This window comes from Dama dama, chromosome 20, assembly GCF_033118175.1.
Source record: "Dama dama isolate Ldn47 chromosome 20, ASM3311817v1, whole genome shotgun sequence".
NCBI classification, from domain to species: Eukaryota; Metazoa; Chordata; class Mammalia; order Artiodactyla; family Cervidae; genus Dama; species Dama dama.
Window position 1 is genome coordinate 56,368,009 of NC_083700.1, and position 13,299 is coordinate 56,381,307.

The 13,299-nt window shown below is 38.7% G+C and overlaps 1 protein-coding gene across 1 annotated transcript in view; it reads right to left on the reverse strand.

Moving 5' to 3' along the window:
* The window catches only part of CLCA4 (chloride channel accessory 4), a 30,363-nt gene that overhangs the window by 5,906 nt on the left and 11,158 nt on the right, over window positions 1-13,299 (reverse strand). Inside the window, exons 5-10 of the mRNA XM_061121479.1 lie at window positions 12,067-12,247; window positions 11,512-11,730; window positions 8,778-9,005; window positions 2,811-2,988; window positions 1,447-1,553; window positions 516-731 (exon numbers count right to left, since the gene is read on the reverse strand). Coding sequence (XP_060977462.1) covers window positions 516-731; window positions 1,447-1,553; window positions 2,811-2,988; window positions 8,778-9,005; window positions 11,512-11,730; window positions 12,067-12,247 — 1,129 coding nt within the window. The remainder of the gene's footprint in view (window positions 1-515; window positions 732-1,446; window positions 1,554-2,810; window positions 2,989-8,777; window positions 9,006-11,511; window positions 11,731-12,066; window positions 12,248-13,299) is intronic.

The following is a 13,299-nucleotide window of genomic DNA, read 5'->3' on the forward strand; positions in this document are numbered from 1 at the left end:
AGTCTTCTCAACCCAGGGATCAAACCCAGGTCTCCTACATTGCAGACGGATTCTTTACCAGCTGAGCCACAAGAGAAGCCTAAGAATACTGGAGTGGGTAGCCCATCCCTTCTCCAGCAGATCTTCCTGAGCCAGGAATCAAACTGGGGTCTCCTGCATTGTAGGCGGATTCTTTACCAACTGAGCTATGAGGGAAGCTCTCCTATGATCTGGTAGTACTAAGAAATAGCTCTGTAGCTATCTACACAGCAAGCTGCACAGACTTACTACACTGTCTCCTCAAAGTTATCCTTAGTCTACTTAATTTTTTCCCTTCTCTTCCTTTCTTCTAAATGCTTAAGTTCTTTTTTTTTTTTACCTCTGTCACCAAAATTTTCAGGACCATACAGTCATACCAAGTACATTTTACTTTATCTTAATTTTGAAATGATACAAGTATTGGCATTCATATTTATGATATCAAATGATGTATTTTCACCTGTAAAATTTGGGAGGTCTAAAAATGAATTGCTTACCTTTGTAGTTCCTGGAATATTGAGATAGGCCATTTTGGAAGCTGAATCCACTATGAAAGTCCCCATTGATATTCCACTGGGATCAAAGAGATAAATAGAGGGAAGTTGCTTGTTCCACGTGATGAGAAAGAATGTGTCCTTTCCCACAGTGCTATCAATTATTACAGTGCCATTCATCCAGTCATTACTGTTGAGTTTTAATCCCTTGCTTTCAAGCTGTTTAAATATATTAAAAATTAATAACTGTAGAAGAGAGTAATTTTATGCTTTTTTTCTGTTTTACATATTTTTAAATTTCTGCCTTGAGAACAAACTTAAATATGGCATACCACCTTAGGCTTGCAATCTCTTTGAAAGCTAACTGAGATCTGACAGTTGTCAGTCAGAAAGTGTGGAAATATAGCTACTGAGGAGAGAACAGGGTATAATAAAAGCATTAGAGCAGGACAATGGGATTTACAGTTGGAGATATGGCCCTGGGAGATGATTTTCCCAGTTGTCTTGGTGAGCACTTACACTAGGATTTAGCATTAAAGTGCTAAACTACCTCTGAGAAAATTAGTTCTGTGTGTGTGTGTGTGTGTGTGTGTGTGTGCATTGCCCTCAGTTTACCATTTTCTTGATGACTTAAAATAAAGTGCTCAGGCACTCAGTTGTGTCTGACTCTTTGTGACCCCATGGATTATAGCCCTGCAGGTTCCTCTGTGCATGGAATTCTCCAGGCAAGAATACTGGAATGGATTGCCATTTCCTCCTCCAGGGGATCTTCCCCACCCAGGGATCCACCCAGCATCTCCTAAATTGGCAGGCAGATTCTTAACCACTGAGCCACCTGGTGATGATATAGAACTCAAAACTTGTAACAACCAGATTATTTTTCTTGGTTAGGTCCAAATCCAAACATAAATACTCAAGGACTAGGAACTCTGACCTGAAGAGATTGCTGGGAGGCATCGATGTTCCCTGATGCAAGGGCCGCAAAAGCATCAATAAGGCCATTGTTCTGGCCTTCATCTGAAGCATAAACATATATTCCTCCTAAAATGCAAATACATTAACTAGGTTGCTTTTCAGAAAATAAGTGCTTTTCACATTTTAGTGATTAAGACAATATCAGGGTAAACAAAACCATAGTTTCAGTATGTATTGTAAAAATAAACCCAAATCGGATAGGTATAAAGATTATCTCTGAAATGTTACCTTAAAAATGTCATAACTGGGAGGTAAGCTACCTTTAAACTCCACTAACAGAAATCTTTCTGACTTAAATGCATCAACTAACTAAAGAATATGAAAGGAGATGCTCTAACTTCATGAACTAAAGCTCACAGGATCACATAACCTTTAGGAAAAGTATTCACTTTAATGATTATTTAAGATACATTCTAACCGTATCAGCTTTCAAGTTTTCCTGCCAGAGTAGATCAGAATCAGAAAGGTTAAAGGGATTTCATATTGAAGCATCCTGACAAAATTTGGCAATGAGCAGATAAAAAAAATGGTAAGCAATAGAGACAAGTTTTAAAACAATACTTTTGGAGGGATATTTAGGACAGAAATACTTTACAATGGCTATAAAATTACTTCAAAATGATGGGAGTTTGTACAATTAAGCATTAAAAAGCAAGTGTTTGTTTGGTAACATTAGAGGTCAATTCAATACAATAATTGATTTTTATAATGTTATAAATTATGTATTCTCTACTATGTTTAAGAAGGCACTGAACACATGTAGTCCATTTTCTTCACATGTCTCTGTCTATAAGATAATAGCTGTTTTATGTTTAATCTAGAAACCTTGTTATTACTAAATTTATAGCCTGAGCTTCTGTTAAACCCATCCTTAACTTCCAGTCTATTCTCTAGTCTCACGTATTTCTCACTATCCTTCAATATGGCTTCCATTGTTACCCCAACATGCTTTATATTCTCTGTCATCCTTTTTCTTCCAGAGAAAGCAAACAGATTGATAAATGTCTAGCTCCTCGTCTCTCATGCCTTGTTTCCCTGACTCTATTCAATGCTGAATCAATGACTCCATCTGCTCACGTGGTGTTTGACATCTATGTATGTCTCTTGGTATGGAGGAGTGTTATCTGACTATGCTTTTCTGATTAGCAGTGTTATTTGTCTCTCGGGTCAGCAGGACTATTGGCACATTGAGATCATGTCTGGTTTAACTCTGATCCCAAGCTCCTGGCACAGAACCTGCAGAGTAGGAGCTTAAGAGAACTTGTTGAATTGTCAGCCTCTACATTTATGTATTGCTATCAAAGGATGTATGTCATATTTTACCTGTTGCAGTGCTCATCTCTATGACTTCTGGTGCAGCAACTGGTCCAAGAGCAATAAAATGAATGATGGCCCCGCTCTGTTTCACTTCCTCAATACAAGACTTTGCAGTGCTATCCTCCCCGTCTGTCAGCAGCACTATTTCAGATCCATCTATTTGGAAGTCAGCATTTCTAATTGCCTACAAATATAACCAGAGCATTATTACAGGTGATCCTAGGTCAACTAGGCCTAGGAGAGATTAGGATAAAATGGACATAGAAAATAGTGTGCAGAAAAGAGGAGAGAGCTTCATTTTTAAATCAAAGGATCTGTAATCCACAATGCTATGGGAATTTAAACAGGACTTTTTATTTTCTGTCCACCCACTGTAGGAAATGTTTGCTCAGATGAAATTGTGTGGGAGTAGGGGTATGGAAAATCCTACTTGAGTTCAATGACTATGACATCACACTCTGTGGCACTCAGGAAAACCAGACATCAAGCATATAATGGCATTAAATATTTTTCTGCTTCTTTGGTTCTATATGCAGCTAGATGTATTAAGAGTTCACCTCAACATTTTAAAGAAGCTGTTGATTCCAAATTAGGGTATCCTCAGTATGCTAATAAACAAAAGATATGGAAAGTTCTACACAGGTTAAAAATCTTGTTATACAATTTTTAATTAATCTCTAATAGTCACAAGAACATAGCTAAGCATATTAATGGTGCTAACAGAATATAAGAGTTGACTCATTGGAAAAGACCCTGATGCTGGGAGGGATTGGGGGCAAGAGAAGGGGACGACAGAGGGTGAGATGGCTAGATGGCATCACTGACTCGATGGACCTGAGTTTGAGTAAACTCCGGGAGTTGGTGATGGACAGGGAGGCCTGGTGTGCTGCGACTCATGGGGTCGCAAAGAGTCGGACATGACTGAACGACTGAACTGAACTGAACTGAAGAGAATATATGACTTACTGAGAATGTGTCCTATTTATAGCTTGAACAATTTCCTATAAAGCGAAACAGTTTGAATCACAGAGCTTTGAATATAGGATAAAGAAAGAAAGGATAAAGAGAATTTATCTCAGGAAGGCAACTGTATTTCATCTTCTTTGACAGCTTTATTGGAAGTGGCTTCTTGACACATCATTTTGAGAAACCGAGTCCAGTCCAAGAGGAAAAAAAATGATAGGCTATTGGTGGCTTCCCTGAACTTGTAGTGGAGATGTATATAGGTTTACAAAGAAAGGTTTACAATGTAAAAAAGTCTTACTAATGCTGGTGTCAGGATACAATGTGACCAGTCTTGTTTCAATTTTTGCAGGTTTTGAGGCAAAGAATGACTGTTATATATAATTTTCAGTTCAGTCAGTTCAGTCGCTCAGTTGTGTCAGACTCTTTGGGACCCCATGGACTACAGCACACCAGCCTTCCCTGTCCATCACTAACTCTTGGAGCTTATGTCCATCGAGTCGGTGATATCATCCAACCATCTCATCCTCTGTCGTCCCCTTCTCCCGCCTTCAATCTTTCCCAGCATCAGGGTCTTTTCAGTTCTTCGCATCAGGTGGCCCAAGTGTTGGAGCTTCAGCATTAGCATCAGTCCTTCCAATTAACATTCAGGACAGATTTCCTTTAGGATTGACTGGTTTGATCTCCTTGCAGTCCAAGGGACTTCAAAGCATCAATTCTTCAGTGCTCAACTTTCTTTATAGTCCAACTCTCTCATCCATACATGACTACTGGAAAACCATAGCTTTGACTAGATGGACCTTCTTTGGGAAAGTAATGTTTCTGCTTTTTAATATGCTATCTAGGTTGGTTATAGCTTTTCTTCCAAGGAGCAAGCGTCTTTTAATTTCATGGCTGCAGTCACCATCTGCAGTGATTTTGGAGCCCCCAAATATAAAGTCTCTCACTGTTTCCATTGTTTCCCTATTTACTTGCCATGGAGCAATGGGACCAGATGCCATGATCTTAGTTTTCTGAATGTATATTTTTAATATATGTGAAATATGGCTCAATGTACACTAGAACCAAATTAAAATTTAGGAAATGCTTTCAGGTATTATAGCATTTATACAGCATCCCCATCACATCCCCCCTACACATTCGGGAACAAATGAAGATTCAAAGATGAAGCAGAGTTCTCTGTCCTTCATGTCTCCCTTGTATTATTTTATTCACCGAACACTTGCAGTGTGTTTTCACTGTACTGACTGCTGGGGATTCAGCAGGAACTACATGGATTTTGTATTCATGGAAATAATTACACTTAAAGATATTTATTGGGAGTTGTGTGAGAGACTGGGGAAATATAGAGATGACTGGCAAAGGCAAAACTAATATATTCAATAAAGAGAATTATAATATTATAGTGCTACCATTTACTGAAATATGCTGTGAGTTAAATGTGTTTTACACAGTTTGTAATTTAATCCAACTCCAAAATCCCAACCTGTCTCTAGATTACTACTCTAATAAAATGTAAAATTCTTACATTTTATTTGATATAGGGTAACGAGAGTCATCTTCCCAAAATATGAATTAATTATGTCTTTTATGGCCCTCAATATGCCAGCAAATTTGGAAAACTCAGCAGTGGCCACAGGACTGGAAAAGGTCAGTTTTCATTCCAATCCCAAAGAATGCTCAAACTACCACACAATTGCACTCATCTCACACGCTAGTAAAGTAATGCTCAAAATTCTCCAAGCCAAGCTTCAGCAATACATGAACTGTGAACTTCCAGATGTGCAAGCTGGTTTTAGAAAAGGCAGAGGAACCAGAGATCAAATTGCCAACATCCACTGATCATCGAAAAAGCAAGAGAGTTCCAGAAAAACATCTATTTCTGCTTTATTGACTATGCCAAAGCCTTCGACTGTGTGGGTCACAATAAACTGTGGAAAATTCTGAAAGAGGTGGGAATATCAGACCAACTGACCCACCTCTTGAGAAACCTATATACAGGTCAGGAAGCAACAGCTAGAACTGGACATGGACCAACAGACTGGTTCCAAATAGGAAAAGGAGTACATCAAGGCTGTATATTGTCACCCTGCTTATTTAATTTATATGCAGAGTACATCATGAGAAACACTGGGCTGGAAGAAGCACAAGCTGGAATCAAGATTGCTGGGAGAAATATCAATAACCTCAGATATGCAGATGACACCACCCTTATGGCAGAAAGTGAAGAGGAACTAAAAAGCTTCTTGATGAAACTGAAAGAGGAGAGTGAAAAAGTTGGATTAAAGCTCAACATTCAGACAACTAAGATCATGGCATGGAAACAGGGGCTGACTTTATTTTGGGGGGCTCCAAAATCACTGCAGATGGTGATTGCAGCCATGAAATGAAAAGACGCTTACTCCTTGGAAGGATAGTTATGACCAACCTAGACAGCATATTAAAAAGCAGAGACATTACTTTGCCAACAAAGGTCTGTCTGATCAAGGTTTTTTCTGTGGTTATGTATGGATGTGAGAGTTGGACTGTGAAGAAAGCTGAGCACTGAAGAATTGATGCTTTTGAACTGTGGTGTTGGAGAAGACTCTTGAGAGTCCCTTGGACTGCAAGGAGATCCAACCAGTCCATCCTGAAGGAGATCAGTCCTGGGTGTTCACTGGAAGGACTGATGCTGAAGCTGAATACTTTGGCCATCTCATGCGAAGAGTTGACTCATTGGAAAAGACCCTGATGCTGGGAGGGATTGGGGGCAGGAGAAGAAGGGGATGGCAGAGGATGAGATGGCTGGATGGCATCACTGACTCAATGGACATGAGTTTGAGTAAACTCCGGGAGTTTGTGATGGGCAGGGATGCCTGGCGTGCTGCGATGCATGGGGTCGCAAAGAGTGAGACACGACTGAGGGACTGAACTGAACCATAGTCATCTTCCCAAAATATGAATTAATTTTGTCTTTTGTGCTTAAAGCCCTTCTGTTGTGTTTAAAATACAAACCTCATCATATTTTTTTGAGGGTTTGAAAAATATCACCATTTTCTACCTGGCCATTACATTTCATTCCTCTTACTTGCCAAATTCCAGTGTCACTGGCTTCTATCATTTCTTAAATAATTCAGTTTTTGTTCACCTCATTCCCAAGGGATTTTGCCCTTTTCTTTCTACCTGAATGACTAGCTCCTTCTCATCCTTCAAATCTTAGCTTAACCATCACCCTTCAGATAGATCCTCTCTTCTAAAGTAGGTTTTGTCCCTCTTTTCCCTCTTACTTAATCACATCACATTTGTTTGGTCACTTCACAAGACTATATCTACAACCTTCAATTAAAAAAATTATTGATACATTTATCTGTATATTATCTGTTCCCCAATAAATTAACATGTGAGATTTTCTTCTTACATAAATATGTGTTAATAAATTATAATATATTATGGTTACTCCCTACAGTAAATATGTATTGAATAAATTAAACATAAACAACCCTACAGACTAACATTCATACTCAATTTTATTGATGAGGTAATTAAAAGCTAGTGAGGTGAAGAATGCTTAGGGTAAGAAATCTGGTAAGTGATCACTGGAGTATGAACCCAGACTTCATGCTAGAAAACTATACTAAAATGCCATTAATTCATAAAAGAAGGACATTCGATAGAGTTGGAAGTATCAGAAGAAGCTGCATGAAGGAGCAAGGATTTTGAAGAATAGATAGAATTTGGGCATGCAAAGACAGAAAAGAAGCATTTTAGACTGGGGAATTACATGTATGGAGGCTGTTAGTACATAGGGGCTTGGAGAACAATGTGTGTTGTAAATTGGTTGAAGCATAGAGTATTGGTAAGGGAGAACTGAAAACAAAGGTTGGCAAGAGAGGTGAGGGCAAGTTTATCATAGAATGAAAAGCTTTTAAATAACATCACACTGAGGAATTCAGACTTTGTCTTAGGGACTGTGAAGGGACACGTTTTCTAAGCAGGAAAATGATGCAATTGATATTAATTTTGAGCTCAAGATGACCATTTGGATAAAAATAAGATTTGTAATAATAATTAATGTGAATTATATGTTTACTATGTAGTATAATGACTATTGTCCTAAGTACAAACATGTATCATTTTGCTTAATTCTCATAATAATCCTACGAGTTAAGAATTCTTATTTTCCTATATTTTATACATAAGGCATTGGAGACTAATTTCCAAGGAGGCTGAAGACTGTGCCTAGATCACATGGCTGGTAAGTAGTATAGCCAGTACTCTGATAATGTCACAACTCATGTTATGACCAGTATTCCTTACCCTAAGTATGATTAATAGTTACTGCTACATCTGGAACTTGACAGATAAACATTAGTTTCCCTAACTGAATATATAACAGAAGCTAAAATGAGGATTGCTCTGAAGGAGAATCATCCCATATAACTTGCTTCATTGCTTAAAATTGGATGACTCTTGCTGCTCAAGCCCTCTTATTTAATTAACATTCCTTGAGCACTGACTGCTGCTGCTGCTGCTAGCTCGCTTCAGTCGTGTCCGACTCTGTGTGACCCCATAGACGGAAGCCCACCCGGCTCCCCCGTCCCCGGGATTCTCCAGACAAGAACACTGGAGTGGGGTGCCATTTCCTTCTCCAATGCATGAAAGTGAAAAGTGAAAGTGAAGTCGCTCAGTCGTGTCAGACTCTTAGCCACCCCCATGGACTGCAGCCTACCAGGCTCCTCCATCCATGGGATTTTCCAGGCAAGAGTGCTGGAGTGGGTTGCCATTATAAGACAAAGTCTCTGACCTCATTGGCCTTACACTCCAGTGAAACTGTAATAGTCATTTATTTACCCATTACTTTGCTCATTGATTTCTTTTAATGAAAAGATGGACAAGTGGATTTCTCTATGTGATTAGTTCTCTACTTTTTAGAATTAGTTATGTTAAAATTGGACAGCAAGTATGAGGAGCATCACTTAACATTAAAATGTTCTAATAATAAACAAAGTATATTTGAAGTATGATTTTCACCTGAAATCCTGATTTAATTCCACTGCAGATGGAAGTTCCTCCGCTAGCAACTGTAGGTAAACTTTCCAAGAGCTTTCTTCTTTCACTGTTGCTTATGATTTGGATTGGATTACTTTTGATGGAGGCAGAACTATCAAAGTGCACCATCCCCACCCAAGATCCATTTTCGACAGTCTGCAGCAGGAAATGTTGGGCCGCTTGGTTCATTCGATTTAGACGATTAGAAGTCTGAATAAAAACGGGTAACAAAAACAAATAATTTTTGACAGGAAAGTAATAGAAGATCACATAAAATGAGTGAACAGATTTTGTTGTTAAAGGTTTTCTATCAATAGTAATTGATGTTATTTAAAAAAGCAAATTTTTTTAATTGATAAAATTAAAAATACAGTTTTGTTTATTGTGTAATACATGGTGGTTTGGTTGCTAAGTTGTGTTCAATTCTTTTGCAACTCCATGAACTGTAGCCTGCCAGGCTCTTCTGTCCATGGGATTCTCCAGGAAAGAATACAGGAATGGTTTGCCATTTCCTTCTCCAGGGGATCTTCCTAACCCAGGGACTGAACCCGCATCTCTTGTATTGCAGGCGATCGCCTGCATTACAGGTGGATTCTTTACCCTCTGAGCCACCTGGAAAGCCTTATGTAATACATATGTATAGTATATTAAGGAACATGGGTTTTTAACTAGAGCTGATCCTTGACTTCTAAGCACCTCAATTAGAGGTATAGAGTATGGTGGAGGTTGGGTTGGAATTGGAGGGTGATGACTCAAATGTTACAGACTGCCTGATTACTCCTGGGATCCTCTGTTATGGTTGTATCAAGGTGAAACTACTCCCCAGGTCCCATAATATCAATATCAAACCAGACCATCATGGACTCCAACTAGAGACTGAAATCTCTCTATCCCCTGGCCACCTGACTAACCAAAAGATGAAATTTACTGTAAATCCCACCTCACCCATTTCTGCTTCTACACCTAACCACACCCCACCACATTTCCACTAATGGATTAACTGTAATTGGTTCTTTGGTAACTGATTAGGATTCAAGTCCTTATTTTCTAGGTGAATACCCTGGGATGTACACCTTTTCATGCACTGGTCTTGTCCAGTCCCTCAGTACCAATTGAACTGTGGCACCTGTTCCCAACACATGCCCAAATTTCCCTCTGAACTGCCTAGAAACAAATCACAGTGAGGAACTTCTTCTATAATACATCCCCATCTTAGAGGGTTGTGTCTGCCATTTTGCTTTACCTCTAAACTTGACTATGCCTGCATCCTGTCTAGGGAAAACTGCTCATCTTCTCTCCCAATTAAGAATCTCATGTCTCCCCAGGGACTCTTCCTAAAACATTGCTATGTGGTGAGGTTTAGCACTCTGATGTTCTTTCTGAAACCCTGTAGTACTGTGGATTATTTCAGCCAGCTGTATCATCCTCTGCCATTTCCACTAACTAAGCAACCCCCATTTGTTGAATGCATTATTCCTGATCTTCAGCATGCTTTATTCTGCTTCAAATGTGCCATCCTTTTGACACATTCCATCTGCTCATTTATAGTTCATTCATTTCAACAATTATTTATTGAATGCCTACATGTGATAAACCATATTCTAGACAAAAGGACACAAAGATGAATAAGACTACTTCAAGTCCTAGAAGACCTGGTTCCTAGATAAGATGGTTTCAAGTCTGAGAGGTATTCATAGAATAGTGGGAGAAAAATGTGTAATTTCAATGTAATATATAGTAATGAGGGGAACCCTGATGACTCAGCAGGTAAAGAATTTGCCTGCAATGCATGAGACACAGGAGACATGGGCTCAATCCCTAGGTCAAGAAGATCCCTTAGAGGAGAAAATGGCACTCCAGTATTCTTTCCTGGAAAATCCCATGGACGAAGGATTCAGTTCATGGGGTCACAAAGAGTCAGACATGACTGAGTGACTAAACACACACCCAGGTCCTTGTGAAAGAACTACAGAAATGCCCTTAGCCCAGCCTGGAAGACCAGCCCATGTCCTGGACAAAGTGGATACCTATGCCAAATATTGAAATATAATTAAGTATAAATCATGATGGGGAAGAGAGTGAAATTTTGCTTTATTCATCTATGAACTTTTCAAGGATATGGATCTCTATTCCTAAAGCCTAGTACAAGCCTAGTACCATTCTCTTAATATAGTAGAAGGAATGAATGACTGAATCTGGCCATATCTTCTTTAGTGATGCTTTTTGTCTGTCTTTGAGCATAAGGAGGTCATTCCTATAGAGAGTTTAAATAAGAGAAACATGTTAAGAATCCTCCTGGTTGATCTTGTTCCTTGATTTGGAGTGTGGTTTGGAAGCTCTGAATCCACTCTTCCTTCATGCCTGTCAAGTATTTTCAATAGATAAAGGGAGTAAGATTAGGAAATAATTACACATTTCAATCTCCAGTTCTGATCCTGGAACAAAAGTTTTACTAAAGACTTAAAAGTTCTCCTCAATAAACTCTCCATTTTCTGGGAAAGAAAATTCTTGGGTTAGGTCCTTCTAACTTTTATTATCATCCTTCTTTCATTATAATGTCCATTGCCCCTCTTGAGGTCAAGATCACAGGCGGTGACAGTAGTTATGCCACCATACATTTTAGAAGAACCCAGGTGCAGGTAGCAGCCAGGATGTTCTTAGACATTCAGTCACTGCCCTGTCCCCACATCCAGGAAAAATGGGCCCATGAACTCACCGCCATGCTTCCAGACTTGTCAAGGACTAAGCACACAATTCTCTCACTGATCTTTAGCAATGAGAAGACAGGTGGTGGGGGTGGTGCCATCATAGCTGTTATGTTTTTAAAATCCTCAGAATTGCTGATCACCTCCCATGTGCTTCTATAATTGCACATTTTGTTTTGTAGACTTGGAGCTTCTCGGTTATGGGTTTTTTCATTACAGAATTTAGTGACCTAAAAGGTTAATATTATAAAATGAAAAAAAAATTATATGAGGTGCATTTAAATACTCACCAAACAGATCTGAAAATATTAAAAACCTTTTCTTTAAAAATGCTTATTGAATGAAATATGATTTAAGGGAGGAAATGTTTTAGTAAGGCAGATTTTCAATAATAATAGGTAACACTACTTGAGTGCTTACTATGTGCCAGCCAGTGTTCAAAGAATTCTATAATATTACATCTAATCCCTCAGGTCACCTATAGATAATTTATAAACATGATAACAAGTCCTCTGATTATAAATGTATCAACACAAACTGAAGTAATGATTGATTGGTATACTTACAGAATCAATACCTTGCATAAACATTATGGATGTCTTTTCAGTTTGATCTTTATCAGGGAAGAATTGACAATCTTTTTCATACAAGTTTGTCTTGGAATCAGTTCTGCATTGCCTATTTGTTACACAGCTGTCTCCTTGACATATATACACTCTATTTAAACCAGTAATACCTGTGGAACACCTGAAAATATGTGACAGTTAGTCTTTGAGGCAATCTAATCATTAAAATTTTTATAAAATATTAAGTGGTCTTCTTGTCAAGGTTGTTAATAATGATCTTTATCATTATTTTTGTCCTTATTTGTATACCACACACATCCTATTTTGACAGCAAAGTTTAAGGGTTCCCACCAGGTAGCTTATCTGTTTTACAAGAAATTTTTGAAGGAAATTTGAAGTAGAATCTCCTGTCTATGCAAAGGGTGAGTCCTCTGGAATTAAATCTTCTGTTGTCCCACTTATACTAGTGACTGTAGGCTCCCCTTTTCCAAACATCTCTCCCAGTAACCTCGTGATGGTAAATATATTGCAGGAATCTGGAAAAGGCATCTTGTGAAATCATTTACTTTTGGTACCACTTTAGCCTAAGACTTTTTGTGTATTCCTCACTCAAAGAAATTTTCTTCAAAAGAATGAAATGTTGCATAGCTACAAGTGTTTTGATTATTCAAGGAGCATTTTTATGCAAAGTGAAATGTGGCTAGAAGGAAAGACTGGGGTTCTGCCAAGGCTAGTAAAGAATAGTAGAGGAATTTTAGACATGTGTCTTATTGCATGGAATTTGCAGCAAGTGACAGTGATTGCAGCAAATATGTTGTAATGTTAGTGTAGCTCATCTTTTCAGTGTGTTCCAGTCCAAATTAAAGAAACAAAGACTAGATTTTATTCAGTAATTTTGTAAGTCTTCTAAATATGTCTATGCCTCTATTGCCCCCAAACTCAGCAGACTTAATAGCGTTACCTATGTTAACAACTAATAACTCAATTGGTAAAGAATCCACCTGCAATGCAGGAGACCCTGGTTCAATTCCTGGATCAGGAAGATCCACTGGAGAAGGGATAGCCTACCCACTACAGTCTTCTTGGGCTTCCCTTGTGGCTCAGCTGGTAAATAATCCGCCTGCAATGCGGGAGACCTGGGTTAGGTCCCTGGGTCGGAAAGATCCCCTGGAGAAGGGAAAGGTTACCCACTCCAGTATTCTGGACTGGAGAATTCCATGGACAAGTCAGACA